This window comes from Morus notabilis, unplaced genomic scaffold (genome assembly GCF_000414095.1).
Source record: "Morus notabilis unplaced genomic scaffold, ASM41409v2 Scaffold24, whole genome shotgun sequence".
NCBI classification, from domain to species: domain Eukaryota; kingdom Viridiplantae; phylum Streptophyta; class Magnoliopsida; order Rosales; family Moraceae; genus Morus; species Morus notabilis.
This window is the reverse complement of record NW_010368056.1, coordinates 348,102-370,561: the sequence shown is the minus strand read 5'-3', so window position 1 is coordinate 370,561 and position 22,460 is coordinate 348,102. Positions and strand designations below refer to the sequence as shown.

The following is a 22,460-nucleotide window of genomic DNA, read 5'->3' as shown; positions in this document are numbered from 1 at the left end:
ACTTACAGGTTTATCATTGATAAGATGTTGATAGATCAGTGATAAACCATTTAACAATGATAAACAATGATACTATAGTGATTTTTTGTTTTTGCTAGAATGATACCATAGTGATTGAGCACAAAAAAAATCAGCTATTTACCCTCACAAAAAAATCAGCCATTAATTAAATTGGTGGGCAAAATCCGCCACCCACCTATGAACAAATGAACAACAAAACAATTCTGGCGTTATTTTTGTTTGTTACGTATATAACATTTATTATAGACATGATAACTTTTGAAATTCTATATATGAACATATTAATTTTGATTACATTCACTTTTTATTTATTTATTTATAACTCATACATGAATTTTTGCCAAAAAAGAATACACGTACCAAAATAGCATATATTATCAAATATAAAACTCTTCATAAATTAATAAATATTCATTAAATGATAAATTAATAAATTATTCTTTATTGATAAATTATTAATCTCACTAAATTAAACCTCTTTCTTAGTTCCGACAATATTATTTTATGGGGGTTTTACTGTACATTATACATATATACACACATATAAATATGTACTCATACACATATAGGATAGTGATTCAGTCCAGCTGGCTGGACAATACATCCAGTTTATTTGAACCGTTCAAATAACTATTAACGGATAAGAATTTTCAAGAGGCATTTATTTTTTTTCTTTTTTTTTTTGTTGTTGAAAATATTAAGGTCTCATTCAGTTTACGGATTCGAGTGTTTAATTCGAGTTGAGATGTGACTTTATGTGAGAGCTTTTAATTGTATCAAAAAAATGTAGATGTGACTTTTCATGAGAACTTTTAACTGTAGCAAAACTGAAATTGAAAACTCAAATCGGTAAAATGAACAAGACCTAATTGAATTAGTATTAGGTGGCTTCCATTTAGTTGAAACTTGAAAAATTGGTATGATTTGCTCTATCTGTAGAAAGTGGATTTTTTTACTTCCTCGAGCTCGATTAAAATCTTCCAAATAATGTAAAATAAAATCATGGGGTAGTAACCTGTTAACGAGCTTATTAACATTCAGTGAAACGAAGGAATTGAAACAAAGGAAGGACTTGACCATAACATGGAGATGTAAAATTTCTTTAAAAGCTTAAGTTCTTTTTTATTTATTTATTTATTTATTTATTTATTTATTTTATTTAAGAGTCTAATTTAGTATAAAAAAAAAATCGTTAAGTATATCATATCTAAAACTGCAACAAATTGCACATTGAATTATTTATTAGGTACATATGGAAAAGAGTATTTGAGAGGAATTCAAATAAAAAATATTTGGATAGGGACACATTTTAGGAGAAGTTATTTTAGTATAGAAATTATAGAAAAATAGTTATGAAGACCGCATTTGAGGGGAAAAAATTACTTTCTTAAAAAATGTTTAAACAGTCACATATTTGAGAAAAGTTATTTTAACGAGAATAGATTAAAAAAATTAACAATCGAAACATGTATTTTGGTTGAATATTAGTGTGTCTGCACACGCACGAGCGTATGTGCGTGAGAGAGAGATTGTAGACAGGTTAAGTGTATATATTATTAAATATATATATATATTAAAAAAATCAGTTGGCAAAATCATATAGAACATTAATTAGGATGCTCTATGAGAAAATAATGGAATAATACCTAAAATATTCTATGTGTTTTGTCAAAATACTATTTTCGTCCATTTTATTACAACAAACCTAAACCACCCGAAGTAAATAAATTTTTTAAATACTAAGTTTATCCTTCCTAATTTTATTAAATACAGTTTAAGACATTATTAAATCAAAACGTTAAATAAAATCAACCTTAAAAAAAATGAAAAACTCTTTAAAATAATTAAAGTATTTCTTTCATTAGAATATTTATTTGAGTATTTTTTTAAAAAAAATTTATTTAACTTTTTAGGTAAATCATATCTAAAATAATATTTATATATAAATTGAAAAGTACAATTATGGCATTTTCAAAATTTTATTGTTTCTCGGGTGTTTTGAGTCCTTTTCTAAACACAAGAGATGTTTTGGGTATTTGTATAATAAGAGAGGTAAAAGTGGACTATGCCTTTAATTTATATTAATTTCTTCTTACATCATACACAATGTAAATGCATATAAAATATAAGGTGCAAGACATTTAATCTGCAAATTAAAAAATTGATCCTCACAACTTTTAAAAGTTGACAAAGTTGCGTTGTAATTGCACCAGTGCAGTGCACAAAGTTACGTTGGAAACAATTGTTATGTTTTTTCATCACAAAAGTTGTCGGCGTTTAATTAAACCAAACCATATAGAAATAAATTATTGCATTACGAAGCACCCTCTCAAAAAAATACAAATTTAGAACCATGCTAATAACCATCCAAAACTTGCTACAACCGATAGCAAACATAATCAATTAATTAAAAATTTACGAACAATCAATTAAACTCATCATTTAAGCGCATATACGTCACTTAATTGCTATAACTTTTGCCACATAAGAGCTGAACCATCGAGCCGGCCGGATGAAATTAAAATCCCACATACAATATATATACACACACAGGATAATACTCAAAATACCCCTATATTTATAAAATCAGATCCAAAACACTCTTTAAAACAAATAAATTTTTTAAAATATCAATATTACCCTTCCCAATTTTTATCAAATACAATTTAGAACATTATTAAACGAAATGTTAAATAAAATGCATCTTAAGAAATGAAAAACTCTTAAAATAATTGAAGTATTTCTTTGATTAAAATATTTATTTGAGCATTTTTAAAATTTTATATTTAATTTTTTAGTTAAATCATATTTAATATAACATTTTAATAATCATGGCATTTACAAAATTTTAACTGCTTTAGGGGATATTTTGAATTCTTTTTATAAACGCAGAGATTGTTTTGAGCATTTGTATAATAAGAGGGGTGAAAGTGATATTTTGACAAAGAGTTTTTTGGGTATTTTTCATATACACAAACACACACACATATATATATGTGTGTGTGTGTGTGTGTCTATATATGTATGTATATATCTTATAACATTGTACCAAACAGTGAATTTACGGGTTGACAGGTCAACCTGAAAATGACTCGTTATTTAATCGTGTTTCACGGGTTCGACCTGATTTTGACCCGGACCTATTTATGATAAACCCAAACCCGCTAATTTCGTGCGGATTTCGAGCCGTATCGTCGTGTCGATACCCGGATTGCCAGCCCTAGTTTTTAGTATTGTCCCTTTAGTTAAGGGATTGTTGCTACTTGCTAGATAAGACATAATACCAGAGCTCCTGTCGTTAAATGTTAAGAAACGTTCGAAATGATACAAGACAGTAGCATATGAATCCAGTAAGACATATCTAAGGTTTAGTTGTACAAGCAACACAACTACACAAGCATCATTGGTTCGATCTATTGTATACGTAATACGTGTATATCTACATGTAGAACAATTTGAGGCGAGGAGTCGGGAGAGAGAAACGGATAAATGGGCGGCATACACTTCATTGAAGCCCGTCAATCAGTAGCATTAAATCAGAAACAGTAAAGCTGGTGAGATATCTAGGCACGTGTCACATCAGTCTCTTCGTCACCGAGTTCAGAAAAGAACGTATCCTTGAGAAGCTCAGAGGCTGAAGGTCTAGCCCTTGGCTGAGCTATGCACTTCTCAATAAACGCCTTGACTTCTGGATCAGCCACCTTGTTCAAGGCTTGTGGCTTTTTCCCCGTAGTGACGTACTTGTATATCTTTGCAACACTGTCACATTCGCTGTAAGGTATCTCCATAGTAACCACCTCGAGCAGGCACATCGCGAAGGAGTATATGTCCACCATCTCCGTGTAATCCTCCTCATACAACTCCGGTGCCATGTACTCCATTGTCCCTATTATTGAATGGGCTAAGTGGCTCTTTCCAACTATAGCTGCAAATCCCAGATCACCAATTTTTACCTATAAAATCATAATGCTTGAATTTCATCAGAAGTTTGACTGGACAATTTATGTCTCCACGTCAAAGTAAATTCATGTTTGTTCAGAAAATTAGTCTTCGAATATAGAGCTCCAAGTAATAGATGCAAGGTTCCCTTTTGACTTTATGCATATTCAAGACTAGATACACAAATGGAGTCTTGATGTTAATATAAAACAGACGGACTAAAAACTTATATTCAATTCAAATTTGCAAGAGACATGGCCTAGTCAAACGCATTACAGATTTCCAAGTAGCAAAAATGAGAAGCAGTCACATCAAATAAATGAAACACTTGGGATGAAATAAATTATCAAAATAGATCAGTAGAAACTTGAATTTGGACGAAAATACGCATATAGAAACCTTAACCTAAGCTCATATAAGCACGAGGGGAAAAAAATGAGAGTTGTCGTTACCTGGCCAGTATTGCCATTAACAAAGATGTTACTGCAATTAAGATCTCTGTGAATAATGCAGGGTTCATGAGTGTGGAGGTATTCCAATCCCTCAAGTACCTGCTTCGACCACTTCTTCAAAGCCTTAATGGACACATGACGATGCTTCTTCCTGTACTCTCTCAAGTTCCCTGATGTGCACACCTCGGTAATGAAATTTATGGTGTTACGCTCCTCATCCTTCCAGGCACTATAACAAGTGATTATGTATTTGTTTTTCAATGATCTCAGTAGCTGAACCTCAGAGTGGATCCGATTAATGAGCGATGGATCTTCACTAAACCGTCCTAAGCGAACCTGATTCCAAGCAACTTCTATGCCTTCCTTCTGATCAAACGCCATATAAACCTTCTTCACAGCTCCAGAACCAAGTAGATCGTTGTACCGCCCATACCGTCCAGTTGGATCAACCTCAATAAAATGCTCACCATCACGATAAAAAGTGATTGTGGTCTCATCCGGCATCTTCAAAGATCAAGCTTACCACACAATAAGCAGAAAAACATAAAGATGATTAGCTTTATCAAGAAAAAATGGAAAAAAAAAGAAAAGAAAAGAAAAAGAAAAACACAATAGTTCTACTAGATGTGATTCTAGAATTTCCAGTAGTCTGTTCTATCATGAAATTCAAGATCAATTGCAGCAAATAAATAGATTTTTCTTTTTGGTGGAGAAAAAGATCTGTGATGACCCCATGACGATATCAAGAACAAAGCAAAATGGCTGAATTTCACAAATAAGTAAGAAAAAAGTAAAGAAGAAATTATAAAGACTAGATTTAATGAAACTGAAAGAAGAATTTGAAGACAATACGCGCAAAAGTCACGACATTGAAACTGTCAAAAATTTGTTTCAATTTTTTTTCCCCTTAAAAGCGAAATTTATGAACAAATCACCTTGGCTTTGATTGATCCAAAAACAAAACAAAAAAAAAAAAAAAACAACAAAGAACTATATTGTTTCTAAAAGCAATTTTGTTTAATTTTAGGGTCAAAATTTAAAGATAGTCCATTAAACAGAACTTGATCAGACAAAGCTGATATCAATGGGAAAACGAATCTACAACGAAAATCCCATAGAATATCATCCATTAACGGAAAAAAGAACAGATGCGAGGCTTATAACTCACGCAGAAAACACAGAGACGCAGATTTTAAGAAATGCACGGGGAAAAAATAGAATAAAAAGAGGAAAATATCATAAATCGCGGGAATCATTAATCTGCTCCGAACAAAAACTCTCAAGGTGATTGAAGGTGAAACGCAAAAATAAGAAATAGCGGAAGAGAAATGAACAATTAATTTACAGAGAAAATCCGAGAGAGAATGCTCAAAAATACAATCGAAAGCTTGATTCTAAAACTTTAGCAGATTCATGCATATACAGTCAGGAAGATATATGAAACGAGCAATTTCATACATTTGTAGAGAGAGAGAGAGAGAGAGAGAGAGAGAGAGAAGACCTTCAGATGATGAAGATTTTCTGAAAACGCGAAGCGGAAATCGGAAGCTAACGGAATGGCGTTTTTGCGCGGAGGTAAAAAGAGAGTTTGAGTTTGCAAAAACACGGAAACGAGGGGGAAGAATGGTGATTCCTCTATTTATCGGTGACGGAAAGCAGATGGATCTGTTCAAACGAGTTTCGGTTGCGTATGCGAGAGTTCTAGGACCGAAATTATGATTTAGTTAAAGGCCTCGTCCTGATTTGAGTTTCGAATTCTAAACTCAAATCAGCAAAATGAACGGGGCTCAAACTTTTGGTCTCATTTTACAAATTTAGGCCTCGTTCACTTCGCAGATTCGAGTTTTTAATTCGAGCTGAGATGTGATATTTTTTAAGAGCTTTTCACTGTAGCATAAAAAGTTAGATGTGACATTTTCTGAGAGCTTTTTACTGTAAAAACTTAAAACTGAAAACTCGAATCGGTAAAATGAACTAGGCCTAAGTTTTTAATTTGAGTTGAGATCGTAATTTTATATGAGTTTTTAACTGTATTAAAAAAATTAGATGTGACGTTTTGTAGGAACTTATAACTATAGTAAAATTGAAATTGAAAACTCGAATCGGTGAAATGAATAAGATTTTTATTTATTTGTAAAATGTACAAAATGGTTTTTAAAAATTAGTGTTTAATTTGGATAGTTTTAGTTGAAGGTTTGAACCCTTATATGATGTTTTAAACCAGAACCACCTTACAAAATAAAATCATCTCTCTTAGTTTTAGATGGTTCAAACTATTAGTTCTGATTCCGATTCTAGAACTATGGGTTGAACTCTAAGTTTAAATCATAAATTATAGTTCTGATTCTAAAATTAAAACTACTCTAATTTAAACCTTCATACTAAACGCAACTTAAACGACGTCGTGATAGTAATAACGAAGAGAAAATTGTCCTCTTTTTTTTGTTTTTGTTTTTTCTAACTCCCTTGAGTTTTATTCACAATCTCTACGAGCAAGAATAGGGTGTTTAATACATGTGTCCTTGAGGCTTGAACTTCTCATTTCATACTATTTCTTGTTTTTTTTTATATATAATTTAACTCTTAAATCTATAAATGATAAAATTTATATTTTATTATTAACGAGAGTTAAATTTTAAACAAAAATAATGACATTTTTAACACTTGTGTCCCTTTGACACTTTCATATTCAAAATATTTCATTTTTTGGTAATTTACTTAGTCACTAATTTAGTCATAGAATTTTTTAAAATTTAACTCCGTTAAAGATTGGAATTTATGACTTAAACTTACAAGAATTCAACAATTAAATTCAGAAAGTAAATTGTCATGACACGTTTTTCACATTTTCCAAGAAAGAAAAATTAAAACGGAAAATAAAAATGTATTTGAGAAGAATCCGTACCAAATATCATTCATTACCATTGGTCATAAGACTATATGTAGCCTAGTGTTGTTGGCTTTTTTTTTTTTTTTTTTTTAAGCCTTATGTATCAAAGGTGCGGAATAGATGGTCAGACACATACTTCATGGGTACAAATAGCCATATATGTGAAATTTCCTTTTCTTTTTTTTTTTTTTTACTGGATTAATGGTGTGTTTAGGATTGCTTTTAAAACTCTAAAAAACACTTGGAACAAATAAACGATGTAATTATAATATTTAGTAAAAGTGCACAAAAACACTTTGCACATAAATCAATGCACTTTTACACTTTTTAAGTTATTTTACAAAGTTAAAATGTGTAGCTTTAAATTCTACTTTTAGTCTGTTTTTGTTTAAAGTAAAAGTAGTGTTATATTAAAAGCACATCAATTATCCTAAGCTGGCCCCAAATCTTCCTAAATCTAGTCCTTCATGCATCTTAAAAGAAAACAAAATACAAAAGGATTTCTACAACCAAATAATGTGGAGGTTCTATTGTGATATCCACAACGCACACTATACATTCAAACCATAAAAGTGATATTTGAGGAGTCCCAGCCAGAAAAGGCCAAAAAAGGGTAAGATTTGAAGAAATCATGTTTTGTGAAACTTGTGAACCTATTGAAAGTAGGCGACGACCTCTACATAAACAATTGAGAAAACTAAAAATCAATGGCTGCAGGTGATTTTTCAGCTAACAAAAAGGTCCATGCAAGACCCGTGCCAGATATCAATCAAAGACTTACAAGACTAGAGATTTTCTCATTCCTTCTCTCTACCAAAAGTAACATTGCTCCTAGACAAACCGAGAAGGTTGGAAAGTCAATTTCAAATGTGATCTCCCACGAGAAATGGGAGAAGCAACATTTTTGGTTTTATCGTTCAGACTCTAGATCTTAATAATAATAAGAATGCTCAAACTAGTTATAACTTGAGAAGACGAGAAGAAATCTTCAGCTGATAGAGAGTGAAGAAAAGATTAAAAAGAGAGAGAGAGAGAGAGAGAGAGAAAGATGACTGACCATTACCAAAATGTATTCGCAATGAGATGCACATCATACCAAATTCCCAGTAATAGTTTGATGGTTATTATAACGAACTTGGTATAAGAGCAAACAGAAAAGTCCAGCAAACTCTATCAGCACCTTTCTACTAAAACAAGAACCTAAATTAACATGCAACAAGAAAGGATTATAAAAGTCTCCTCTAAGAAGCATGACGTCCAAAAATCAAATTGTTTGAACTAAAAATCACAAGGCGGTTTTCTTTCAAAACTGACAACACAAATAAATCATCTAGCAGTAAGGTCTAGAGTCATCCCCATAAAAGAAAGGTAATCTCTTCCCATAGAAGCAAACCAAAAGGCACTCTTAACACAAACAATATGCCGTACAATCCAAACGCATCTAAATTCCATCTAACATACATAAGACGGACATGGTCCTATTAAGAATCTATGAAGCAGTGTCAACTTCATTATTCACATAAAAACCAACACTAAATAGACTTCTTTTGATTAATTGGATCTTCAAGCAAAGGTATGCAGCTATGTCTAAACAAGGAAGAGATAGAAAGCTGTTTCAAGTATTACCAAAAGAGTTGAAAAAAAAAATATGGCACATAATAACTTCCAACCAAAACACACTAGCAATAATAATTGCTACGACAGCAAATTAGCATCAGCCACAAAAACAAATACAAAAAAAAAAAATAATAAATAAATAAACATGAAAGTCGGTTCCAGATTTTCCTGATTGTGATCTTTAAACAAAACACTTGTGAATACATCTGAAAATGACCTTCAAGTTGAACAACCAAACGATACTGAACCACAGAAAAATGAGTGAACCTGGTTAAGGCAGATGAATAGGCAAACCTGATCATGAAGCAGTACCTTAGGCCTTAGTAAATTATTCAGCTTGACTCGAGAAAAATGCATTTTCTAATAAGCTCTTGACTCTTAAGGTAAGTTGAATATGGCAGCTTATTGGTGGCAGGCACTGTCTCATCCAACTTTCCACAATTCTTATAATAAAGGATCTCAACACTCGCTCTAATGTAAGTTAAACATATGCTTATTGTTGACAGATTACTGATTCATCTAACCTTGTAAATTCCTAATTACTATGTATCAATTTAAAGAGAACTGAAAGTAGCATGAGTATCAAGTTATTTTTAAATAATAAAAAAAAAATAGTGCGGGTATTATAGGTATTTCAACTACCATACTCGCAAATTCAAACAGCAATTTTGGAAAATTGTATGCTCATACCATATTTCAGATTATGATATAAAAGGGAACAACAGAGCTTGTCTACTCTATACAAGTATTGAAGTAAAAGGGGGAAGTATTCCTATACTGCTCAGAAAGCAAATTACAAATTAGTGAATTACCAAGGAGGATTAGAACCTTCTCCAACAACAGGTGACCTTGAAGCCCTACTACTATCTCTTCCAAGTCTTGAAACACTCCTCCCACCCTTGGGACTGGCAAGCCCCGGGCTTGCACCTCTGTAACTGGCACGAAGAGATTCATCAACAGACGACGTAGTCTTCGCAATTGCACTCCTCATAAACTTCTGAGCAGCAGGAGAAAATGTCCGCACACTCGGACTAGCACTGCCACCTCTAACAGGGGACGGCAACGGCGGCTTCCGAAACATTTTCGATCTCTCTCTCAGCTTTCGTGCAGCTTCTCTAGACAGTGAATGTGCCTTCTCATCTCTTGCAGGCAGGCACGGGATCTTATAATGAGGTCCATCACCACTGCCGCCGATATCAATTGGGGTGTCCTCAGACTCCAACCTCAATGGCGTCCCTTCAATCTCACCCCATGTAATAAACGGGGACTCATCAACACCCGGTGCAGGCGAAGGAGTCCTAACAAAGCTATAACCATTCTCGGTTTTCTTCTCCGATACTAAGTAAAACGGATTTGGGGTCTTCCTCAAATCCTCCAAATCATACTTCTTCGACTTATCCCCATCTCTACTCATGGGAACCGGGGTTGCACCAGCAACAGGGGTATAAAGAACTTCAACAGTACCATCATCCGTAGGCCTAGAATCCATCACTTTGCCATGAAATCTAGTATTGGACCGATTGATCTCCTTCTCTAAGCCCTTCATCCTAACGGCACGTTCCTCCTCCGTCAATGGCGCTTCGCCACGATCCGCTGGATGATACATGAGCAAATTCTTCGCCGTGTACTTCCAACTCTCCAGAGTACTTGGAGGCTGATAAGACGTCCCATACCCATCAGTAATCCTATCCCTCTTCACATCCTCAATCGCCTTAACATCTTCCTTTTCCCCTTCAGTCAAATACCCATATCTCTCCTTTCTCTTCCTATTCACCTTCTCTAGAATATTCGAGAAACTATAATTATCCTCACTTGTGTACCGCCTAAAGAACTCATCGAGCGAAAACGAGTCGTCAACGCCTTCCTCGCCCTCCCCGGGCTCCCCGCCTTCCTGAGGAGCCCTAACACCAGGGGTTTTCGGGGTTTTGGCATCAAACTCCTCGAAAGGAGTGAAATTGCGCGCAAAAGTAGAACCAGGAGTCTGAGTTCTCCGATCGGAGGTAGAATTGCTCACCTTCTTGCCTCGGCGCTCGATAATCTTCAACTGGGCGTCTCGAATCTGAACAGGATCCCCAGTCTTGATCGCCTCCAGCCAATCGAGGCGGTCGCGAAGCTTCGAGATGTCGGGGAAGAAGTCGCGCTCGATGATCTTCTCGATCGCGGCGACGTAGGAATCTTCATCGAGGACCGTGGGCTGTTTTCTAGGGTTTGTCGGGGTGATTGCAGAAGAACGGCTAGGGTTTTCTGGGGCATTGTCGGAGACTGTACTGGGTGAAGGGGATGAGAGATTTCGAGGAGAATGACCCGGAGAGAGAAGCATTCTTCTTCAATTGGGGATCAGAGCTAGGGTTAGGGTTTCGGCAAAGGGCAAATTGCGCGAAATCAGAGGTCGAAGGGGAATTAGGGTTCTTTTCTCTTCTCTTCTCCGTGTCTTTGAATTTCGCTTTGGAAACCGAATTGTTTTTTAACGCGCGCTAGCTTTTTTCCTGAAGATAAGTGCTCCTTTTGTAATAAGATAAAAACAAAAAAACAAAAAAAACAAAAACGCGTCTCTTCCGTTTAAATCCTAACTTTAATTCATTAAAAAAAATCCCGTTTAATTAAATAAGAACCTTTTAGATTAATTATAAAAATTTCTTCCAAACTATTACCTTTCGCCGATCTTCAAAATGTACAAGTCGTTTGGTTCATAAATTATAATTATGAGATTAAAATTATTTTTAATTTATGTATATTTTTTATGAAAAAAAATACTATAGAGAATCATAAATTATGATTCGAATCAGATAACAAATTCTCTAACCAAACAGGTTCGTAATATTTGTTTCCTCAAACTATAAATTATTAACAAAAATGTTCCTCCTGTTTATTTTCTAACATTACAGAAAAGTGGTTCATATTACACAAAGTATTTTAATAATCCTGCATTTTCTTGAAAAAAATACTACAAATTAAAACTTAAAATTTTCTATATTCAAAAAAATTTAAACTTTCCAAGTAATTTTCTTGTATAATTATAAGAGTAAATTAAAACTTTTGTTTTATTGTTTTATTTTATTTATTATCATATAAAATTAAAATTAACATTTATTTTTAAAAAATATAAATATAAGAATCACAAATACAAGAGTAATAGTGCACCAAATTATTTAGCAAAAATTAATATATGTGTGACATGTGGCGATTTCGTTCGAAACACTAACAAAAAGAGCATTTTGTTAACAATTCATAATTCACGGGGCTAAGGTGTTACGTTTTGAAGATCGAAGAGCAAAGTGTTATATAATCTTTTTTTTTTATTCCCTCCAAATAAAATACTTGTTCTGAATTCTGAGCAAGAAAAGAAAAAAAAAGATATTTGCGTTAGAGGTTCTTAAACTTTTTAATTTTTGGTATTTTAGATCCCCACTTTAAAAATTTGGACACTTGGCTCTCCATACTCTTATTCCATTTACACCGATCCTTACTTCCTTTTTTTTGGTTAAATTATTTTGAGATGCCTACATTTTAAGGCCTTTTTATACCTCAAGTCCCTAAAAACATAGTTGATGTTCATTTCAAAACTCAAATCATAACTTGAATTATGACTTGATTGTGTGTAACACCCTGCCTTATATTTCAATAAATAAAGTATTTTACTACACTTTTGAGAAAATTATAGAAAAGTTAATCTTGATGTTCCTGAACACGACGATCATATGGCCTAAAATTGTAGTGACACATGATTACAATTACGAGCAAAAAGATGATAATAGCTAACATAATAAAGTTTATAGTTATTAATGAAGAACAAAGAAGAAGGAGATTTCTAAGAAACATTTTGAAAGAAATGTTTGGAGAATGAAATTTTTGGTAAATGTGAAGGTTAGAAAACTTAACTATTTATAGGATAAAAACTAGCCCTTTTTAACAGTTGGAAAAGTGGTTGAACACTTTTACCTTTATTATCCGTTAGGGACAATTTTCTTACTGTTTGAACAAAATAACTATTGGAACAATATTTAGAAGATTTTACCATTGGTTAATATTTTGAGGAAAATATTATTAGACATATCAATCGATGTACAAAAATTATGGAAAATTATGGAGAATACCTTGATGAATATTAAAAATTTAGTAACGAAGTCAGAATTCAATTTTGATAGTTTGAAGTATTAGTCTCAAGAAAGAGAGTATTTTGGGAATAAATAATTATAGGCTAAGATGATTTGATAAAAAAATTTATTACTCTTAAGTGTAGGTCAAGGAATATGATGAGAAAATCAAAAATCGAAAAAGATGAGCATAAAAGAGATCGGATAAGCCTATTTCACTTAAATATATAATATATATATATATAAAGTATATATATATATATAAAGTATATATATATATATAAAGTATATATATATGTATATATATATATATATAATGAGAATAAGGTGGTGTTTGGTTCATGGATTCAAACTATGTGATTAGAACCATTTTCGATTTACATGTATTTTTTGTGAGAGAAAATACTATAGCGAACCACGAACCATGATTCGAATCAGGGAACGAATCTAGGTACCAAACGGACTCTAATGATTGAGAGCAAGAAAGATAAGGGAGCAGATACTAATAAATAAACGATATTATTAAAATATATTATTTTTAAAAAGTTAATATTCACAAATAATATTTTATTATGTAATAGTACCCAGAGTTTTCGTATAAATAGACCTTTAGAATTTAGTTTTTTCTTACCCTAGAATTTCAGAAAGGAATTTCTTTTTCCTTTTCTCTCTCAAACACTTCTTTTTAGTGGACGTTTCTAGCTCTAGAATTCGAAGGTTGGAATTCTACTGGTAAGGTGTGAATTCGTAACTCGTTACTATTTACGTTTTATAGTTCTATTTTATTATGGTACTACTTAGGTAAATAATCCATGATAATTTATTATAAGCCGTTATAATGCTCAATTACTATATACATGAATAGTACACGTACATATGAATAGTGTACACTTAAGTTCTTTGTGTAACATGATCTATGGTTGTGTTGATGCGGATGAAACATGCGGCGTCCAGAAAGGGGCTTGTATGGTAGGACCTCTAACAAAGAAGAGGGGATCGATTAGGCCCAAAGTAAGCCGAAGAAAATGGATCCTAGGGCCCACTTTTTCGCCACCTTACCAAGACCCTAATTTACGCATGGGAGGACTTTGGATACAGTCATGGATATCACATGGACGAAGTATGGTGGGAGGAGTAACCGAACAGTTGACGGAGATTTGACTCAGAGAGTATGGATAAGGCTTATTTAGAGAAGTGCTATAAGGACAAGCGTAAGTTGCCTCTAGAGCAAATGTATGACTCGATCGGTGTGGATAAGGCTATTTAGAAGAGCTGGTGAATTCTCACTCTGGAGGAATGCAGGTCACTATGTGAGCAAGTTTTACGGATTTCCAACAAAGGAGGCAAAGTCCACTTCAGAGGAACACGTGTTGCTCTGAGAAAAGATGTCAGCAGACGAAGTTTTACAGCTTTCTAGAAGTGTGCTCCGGAGCAGCGGAGTCCAGCCACGGAGGTGGATTTTTGAACTCCCGGAGAAACATCAATAACTTCGAATGTAGCTTGTAGATGAGTTTGGATGGATCACATAAAGTGTTTTGAGACTTTTTGATGATAAACGCTCAAGATCTGGGTATAGTTTTAGAACTCACTCGGGGATCTTCGAGCCTGAAGAGCACAAGCTCAAAGAACTTAAGTCTTTAGCACAAAAGACTTGAACTCTCAAAAGAGAATCACTCATAGTTTTGGCTAAGGAAGAGACCTTCTCAGATGGTCAAGTATATGAATGGTCTGAGTGTTGTTATGAAGTTCTGGTGAATGGGGGCATTTATATGATGAGATTCTTGCAGTCGCTCTAGAGTCGTACAATCACGCATTGTCAGAGGCTTGTGCGAACTATTTCCCTCCAGAGCACCTGTATCAGGTGGCTTTCCTCTTTAACAAACAAATTGGTCAAAAATGGGTGTATTTGGAGTCCAAATATGAAATTCTCACTGACATTGGACCTTCCTCAGGTCTGGAGCACATAAAGTGTTTAACAAAGTCTGGTGCTCTGTGGACGCTTCTATTCTCAAAGGTCTAAACGTACATCAGACCAGCTCTAGAACGCCGCCTTCCGTTTTTGGCTAAACAACCGTCACTAGAGCACTTGACACATTCAACCTCCATGGAGCACGGGAAGGACCTTTAGACACAAAGGAGTCTCTCGGAGCACGGGAGGTATCTTTAGTCATAGAGGAGTCTCATGGAGCATGGGAAGCATCTTCGTAAGGGCATCTGTAGTAACACCTTTGTGGTGGCATCTAGAGTGAAGCTTCCGGAGCAACAACTACCACGGAGATGAATCCTTGGCCCGCTCCGGAGCATAAAAACTTCTCATCTGGCGCCGGAAGGAAAGGTTCCACGACTTAAATTTTGGACTTTTGAGTCTCTAAAGGCCGAGGAAAAGGCTTCTAAGGCTCCTAAAAGGTAAACAAAGGATTTTTTGGGATTGGATTCTCCATCAACCATCTATTCCTTAGCCTAATTATTTTAAAACCCCCCAAGCCGGACTTAAAATCGGATCAGACTAAGAAACAAATGGGCCCGTTTGATTACCTATAGGCCACCAAACCACGGTCCCACGCGAGTTTCCCGAGCGTGGATTGTGTACACGAAAAGAGCCCAACAGTGTCACGGGACAGAATTAGTGGGCCTAGACCCTTGTACGTCCCTTGTACAAAAACGACCAACAACAGATGGAAACCATTTTCTTTCTTATTTTTCCAAAGAAGTTGAAAACTACACAAGGTTCTAGTATCTTTGATTTGCCAAAACTTTAGCCTTGTTCGCTTCGCTGATTCAAGTTTTTATTTCAAGCTGAGATGTGACATTTTCTTAGAGCTTTTAATTGTAGTAAAAAAGTTAGATGTGACATTTTCTGAGAGCTTTTAACTGTAAAAACGTAGAACTGAAATCTCGAATCGATGAAATGAACAAGGCCTTTGTTGGTCTCTGCAATGGTCTATTAGATCTCTGCCTACATTTTAATATTAAGGGGGTTAAACATGTAACTATTACTAATGAAATATTTACTACCCTCTTTAGAATTATACCTTTAAAAAAAAATTAGAATTATTAGTATGATCTTTTCTTTTTTTAATTTTTTTTAAGGTAAATGTATTCCAAAACAAGGAGATACACACATAATGTTGATACAAGTGACCTCACAATACAAGCATAGCTTAACCCTGATCATGGACCGGTTCCAACACTTGTTGTGCATATATTATTATCCTTTATTTTATGTGCATATAAAATGAAATGTAATAGAATATTTATTATTTATTTAATAAAAAGAATTTATCCATTATTTTATGTGCATATATTATTGAATATTTTATGAATTATTATAGAGGTTGTTAGATTTCACCTAGCTCTAATTATGAATTATTTATGGATGATTGATCTATATGTAATGACTATATCAAATGGATACTTCAGAGTGTAGAAGTAATTTATGTATATAATTATGAGAGTGCAATTCCAAGTTTATAGTGGAGTAACTTTTAAAATTAATTAATTAATTAAAGAGTTTAATTAATTATTTTTTTTTGAGCTCAAAATTATAGATCTATGAGTCCTCACGTCGTCCTTGTAATCCTACAAGGCACTAAGGGCAAAATGAGAATTTTAGAATTATAGAATTCTAAAAAAACACCCAAGAATAATTAATTATTTTTTACTATAGTGAGGTGTTCACATAGTGTGAACGCTGAACACAATGTGATTTTTTCTGGAATTCAGTTGCTTGCTCTCTAAGATTATCCAATTGACTTATTTGATAAGTTGTCCAATTTGAAATTCAAATTAATTTAAGTTTGACTTAAATAGAAATAGAAATTTGAGTCAAAATTAGACTGCAGGATAAATGCAGAAATTTGCATTGCCCAGCTCATACTGTATGCGCCTACTCCCTAGTGGTGGCCGACCAATATATGGATAAGGGAGATAGATTTTGTTTCGAAAATCAAATTAGAAGTGAGAGATAATTATCAAGTTTTATCTTAGAGATAAAGATTGGATTTCTTTTGGGAGTCTGACTACTACACTATAAATAGGAGATTGTAGAAAATTAGAGAACACAATTTTTGCTCTCTCCTAACAATAGTGGCTGGTTTTCTATAGAATGTGGGAAGGAAAATTTTCTCTAAAAATTTCACGTCGTGCATGTGTTGGTGTTTGTGGAAACTTTGAGTGTTTATTTGTTAATTCTGTTTTGTTTAAGGTGTGCCCACACGCACGTCTTCGTAGATTCAAGGAATTGACGAGTAACATTCGGGTGTTTAAACTAGCTTAAATCAAGGAATTAATTTGATTAATTTATTCATGCATAAATTAATATAATCTATAGAGCATTTTAAAATTTTATAAATTTTTTTATTATACACGATCCGTTAATTACACGTTTCTGCATCCAAAATCATTTCGGAAACCAACACTCACATCGACGACAGCTAATGCAAACAGACCCCAACACCATTGCCCTCTTTCATGCCTATTCTCCGCTCCCACCACATACTCGACAAAGCCCAAACAATATGGATCCAACGAAGGTCCACCGCTACTAGAAGAGGTAGTCGCGGCGCCTATAATCACCCACTACAGCCTCATCAAAATCTCATTCCCCTGATCACATGAGTAACCCCCAACCAGACCTATCACTAAGAAGGTTCAGGTTATGTTGCGAACTCTTTTTCAGATGCTATTTTCTATTTTGGAAACGTGTTGCCTTAATATTTTCAAGCACACAAGGACTAATTTAATTTGTTGATTCGAGTTTTTAATTTGAATTAATGTGTGACTTTATGTGAGAATTTTTTACTGTAAGGCTTTGTTCATTTCGTGGATTCGAGTTTTCAATATGAGTTGAGATTTGACATTTTCTAAGAGCTTTTCACTGTAGTAAAAAAAGTTAGATGTGACATTTACTGAGAACTTTTTACTGTAAAAATTTAAAATTGAAAACTTAAATTAGTAAAATAAACGAGGTCTAAATATGATTATTTTTGTGAGTTTTTTACTATAATAAAACTCAAATTTTAGACTTAAATCGATAAAATTAAAAAGACCTTAATAATAAGTCATTTTTTAAAGATATAATTTTTTTGTTTGTTTTTGAAACGTTTACGGATATAATTTCATGAATGCAACTGTATAGCACTCTTCCGGACAAACTAAATCCTATTTTTTCGTTACTAAATCGGACGAACTGAATCTAAGCATCATTATCAACGACTAGAAAACCATGATGCCGCCATTAAGGATTAGGGCTCCGAAAACTGAGGAACACAGATTCTCACGTGCACCTACAACAGGGGAACAAAATATCCCCACACTGAAACTCAAAATCTCGTTTTTTCTCCGACATAAGATTAATGGATGTTGGACTTTCGGAAAAACCTGAGCTTCAACACTTTTTGTTTTCTCTCTCACTTGACCCAACTCTCTCCTCCAACCTCGCCGGCTCTGATTCCGTTCACAGGCGTGATCTCCGGCCACTAAATTTCTGGTTTCACGTGGAATTGGAGCGCCTGATTACTTTCTTCTAGGGTTTGGTGTTTGAGCTCGAAGATTGAAAGGTTAGCTAAAATAGTAATTTTTTTGTTTTTTCTTCAAAATGAAGTTCTAGGGTGTTAATCTTTGGAATTCTTGTTGTTTGTTCTTGGTTTTTCGATAGTTTAATGAAATTATGGCAATTTGATGTTCGTAATTCAGTTTTTGGTGTGTTTGGCTGCAGAGAAAGTTGAAAAAGTGGTCAGGAAACAATTAAGTAAACTCAATTTCAGTTTGTGTTGTAGAATTATTGTTATTTCAAATTTATGTAAATTTTTACTAACTTGTAAAGCGTAAAATTATAAACGAATTAGACCTACTTATGGTGGTGATTTGAACTCTGTGCTCAACATAGGAAGCCTGCTTAAACTAGAATTTGATATCTATTCGTTTCAAATTTCTTCATTTTAAAGGAAATTAAACCTTTTCATTTGGGTAATGCTTCATTTTATCTCTAGTTTATCTTACATTTTAAATCGGTTTTTAATCTCCATGTATATTACGATTTTTGATTTAGTAGAAATACAGTGACAGGAATATTATGTTGTTTTCTTCCCCCTTTAAATTTGGCATGCTCAGCCGAATTAAAACAGTATACTTTGGTGACCTCCAGAAGTATGCTGTAAGCGAGTGACTAATATTACCGTGAAAGAAATTTATTATCTTGCAAATATTTTTCGGCTTGAAATCCAAAGTTTCAAGTTCTTTACTACCGATTTTATTATATGCTTAGTGCCATCCCATGTTATTCATTTCTTTTTTTTTTATCCATTAGGTGTTGGCCTCAGTTTCATTTGCTTTGGTAGATCTTGTTGTGTCATCCTTGCTTATTTGGTTTTAGCTTGGTTCTACTGCTTCTTTTGGTGTTTTAGCCAGATAATAGCTTGTTCTTCCAAGAAAGAAAAGGACAAAAGTGAAATCATAGTTATGGGAATTTATGTACTCAGGGTTGATATACTTCTAGTGCAGGCCAGAGTTGACATGCGTAGAGTGGAAATTCATGTGTGTTGTGTGTGATTTCTTACGATGAGATTTCTACGATGTTATCAGCTCAAGAAAAAGGTGTTCCATCTATAGAACCCGAGAAAACAATGCCAGTACCAGAGAAAGCATCGCAGAGTCCTGAAACGGGTGTCCTGGCCTTGAAATCTGTTCAGGAAGGAAGCACTCCATCCATAATACGTGAGAAAGTAGCACAGGATGGATATAACTGGAGAAAATATGGTCAAAAACTTGTTAAGGGAAATGAATATGTAAGGAGTTACTACAGGTGTACGCATCCAAATTGCCAGGTCAAAAAACAATTGGAGTGCTCTCATGACAGGCAGATTGTAGATATTGTGTACTTTGGTCATCATGATCATCCGAAACGTCATCTTAATAATAATATCCCATTGGCTGTTGGCTTTGTTGTGTCCACTGCTGAACAAAGACGTAAAGAGCCACCTTTGACTACTACTGAAGGTGACAGAAATTTAATAATTAATTACTTCATGTTGGTCCTTAAGTGATATATCGATTGACTTACTTATTGACATTCTCTTGAAGATGTATCAAAGAACGAGCGTAGCCTAGCTCTTACAAAAACTGAGCGTGTGGACATCCCTCCAGTTACAAATATTGCAGCTAATGATAGTCCTAAGGGTATTACTCAGTCAAATAAGATAAAAGAGGTTAAGAGTGAGGATGATCCAGCTTCAAAGCGACAGTAAGTTAATCCATTTAGTAAGTTTAATTTGTTTATATACTGGTAAATACGTGAGCTAGCCTTTTCTTCTTATTGCCAATATACTTACATATACACACATAAACAGGAAGAAAGACGAACATGATCACAAAACCACTTCAGTAGATAAGCCAATCAATGAAGCACGACTGGTTGTTCAGACTCGGAGTGAAGTTGATATCGTGAATGACGGGCATAGATGGCGTAAATATGGACAGAAAATAGTAAAAGGCAGTCCACATCCTAGGTTTGTGTCCTTTTCCATGCTTACAGATTGTCAAATTTGTGCTAGGTCTCTAAATGCATTGCATCTCTGCATACTGGTTTAAAATGCTGGAAAGAAGGACGGATGCCTGTCTACTTTGAATACTTGTTTTGTCTATGAGTAAGTAAAAGGTCTTATCTGCGACAAGGAAATAAAATAATATTTTCTTTCCTGAGTAGGGGAAGAAAGAAGAAAGTTAGACTTTTTATAGACTTTAGTTTTAGGATCACTGCAACTACTTCTGACATTTTACTTTGGTGTCTTCCACCACGACGGCGTGTCAAAAGGTCAGGACGCATATGTGCCAAGACAATCTAATATCCTTGTTTTCAGCATCTTAATTTGGTTAAGAACTGATGATGGGACTAAATGTCTGCCATAGAGTTATAAAAATGAATCGGAAGATGCTTTTAATTCAGTTTTACTTTTACCGTCCGTGCACCATTTTCCCATTTCCAGTTTGCAGAAACTTTCGATTTCTTAGGCACCCATTCTTTTCCTTCATTTTTACTTGCTCATATTCCGGTATCTTGCTTTTGTGGAAAGACTCGGAACAAGATACTATTTTTTTTTTAAAAGGATAACAAGATACAATTGTCTTCGACTGTGGGGGGACTAAATAATTTACTTAGTCTGCCATGTGCGAGCTCTCTTTAGTCTGGTTTTTGTTTGTTATTTGTCTTTTTTCTTGTTGATATTAGCGAAGGTTGTTGGTTTTGAGTCCTGTCAGTTGCAGTTTAAGCTACTTCGTTCAAACTGGGTTCTGCAAACTTGTTATGCAGGAGTTACTACAGATGCTCAAATTCCGGGTGCCCAGTTAAGAAGCATGTGGAGAGAGCGTCTCATGACGCAAAAGTGGTGATAACCACATATGAGGGAGAACACAATCATGGCATGCCACCCACTAGGATCGTCACCCATAATGTCCCTGGATCAGGCACATCTCCAACAGCCAATGATGGTGACACGGGCACCAAGTCAGATGCTCGTGCTCTCTTGGAAGACAAAAGTGAATCGAAAGAACATGCCAATCGTGAGTTAGGAACTAAATCAGCAGTAAATGAAACTACTGGCTCTAATATAGAATCTTGCCCGAGTCCCGACAGTAAAACAGTTAAGCAAGAGAATGGTAAGAAGTGATCCCACTACTGGCATTTCTGTTGAAACATGCAATAGTTCGAGTCGTAGGATGAAAAAATATGCTAAATTTTTAGTCAAGTCAGAAGGCATGAATAACCACTTGTATGTTTGTTCATGATAACACAGGTCTTGAAAGTGGACGACAAAAGCCAGATTCAGAACCTGTCCAAAGCTGAGTTCATGATGCTGATTACTGATAGACTTGCCGCAATTTATTTGAGACACTAAATAATGGTATGTGTAGAAAGTAGGAACAGACATGTTGGTGTTATGGGCTTTTCTTGTTCTACTTTCCCCATGTATTAACCATTTGTTCTTCTTTTCTTGGGTGGGGTGGGGAAGTAGGTGGGAATGCCGGCCAATATGTCGCATAGAAAATTGGATGTGTATATCCTGATGATGTGTATATTATTTATGTGAGTTACACAAGTATAGCGATTTTTATTACATCTAGCGCAGCTGAAAGATTGGCTGGGCTATATGCCCTTTTTCTAGTCTCTACATTTTCGTTTTATAATTAATTTACGGAGAAATATGCCCCGTTCGTTTTACGAGTTCGGATTATAATTTAAGCTTTTGTTGCCGTGTTATCTTTTATAAAAATTTAAATTTAACTTTTTATGTTATAGTATTTTCTCTCATATGAATTCATTTTTTAACGTAAGTTCTTAACTCGAACAACGAAACGAATGGAGCTTGAAATTTTAGGGCAGTATGAAAAGCTTCTGAATCCACTTTTTTTGTTTGTTTGTTTGCTTGCTTTTTTTTTTTTTTTTTTGAATTT

General features: G+C 34.3%; 3 protein-coding genes across 6 annotated transcripts; 1 reads left to right on the top strand and 2 right to left on the bottom strand.

Moving 5' to 3' along the window:
* Positions 1-3,315: 3,315 nt before the first annotated feature.
* Positions 3,316-6,142, bottom strand: LOC21402942 (probable serine/threonine-protein kinase WNK11). The gene is made up of 3 exons (XM_010114495.2): positions 5,914-6,142; positions 4,413-4,930; positions 3,316-3,974 (listed from the first exon to the last, which is right to left on the bottom strand). Exons 2-3 carry the CDS (start codon positions 4,914-4,916, stop codon positions 3,585-3,587), a joined length of 894 nt encoding a protein of 297 aa, XP_010112797.1. The 5' UTR covers positions 4,917-4,930; positions 5,914-6,142; the 3' UTR covers positions 3,316-3,584.
* Positions 6,143-9,522: 3,380 nt separating this feature from the next.
* Positions 9,523-11,387, bottom strand: LOC21402941 (splicing factor ESS-2 homolog). Its single transcript, XM_010114494.2, has one exon. The coding sequence runs from the start codon at positions 11,237-11,239 to the stop codon at positions 9,728-9,730; it is 1,512 nt and encodes a 503-aa protein (XP_010112796.1). The 5' UTR covers positions 11,240-11,387; the 3' UTR covers positions 9,523-9,727.
* Positions 11,388-18,368: 6,981 nt separating this feature from the next.
* Positions 18,369-22,232, top strand: LOC21402940 (WRKY transcription factor 1). Of its 4 annotated transcripts, none has more exons than XM_010114493.2 (6): positions 18,369-18,571; positions 19,596-20,009; positions 20,094-20,253; positions 20,360-20,518; positions 21,319-21,665; positions 21,803-22,232. In XM_010114493.2, exons 2-6 carry the CDS (start codon positions 19,637-19,639, stop codon positions 21,850-21,852), a joined length of 1,089 nt encoding a protein of 362 aa, XP_010112795.2. In that variant the 5' UTR covers positions 18,369-18,571; positions 19,596-19,636; the 3' UTR covers positions 21,853-22,232. The 4 variants fall into 4 exon arrangements, with proteins under 4 accessions (XP_010112795.2, XP_024032086.1, XP_024032088.1 ...); XM_024176318.1 differs by having other exon boundaries at positions 19,515-20,009; XM_024176320.1 differs by having other exon boundaries at positions 19,510-20,009.
* The last annotated feature ends 228 nt before the right edge of the window (positions 22,233-22,460 follow it).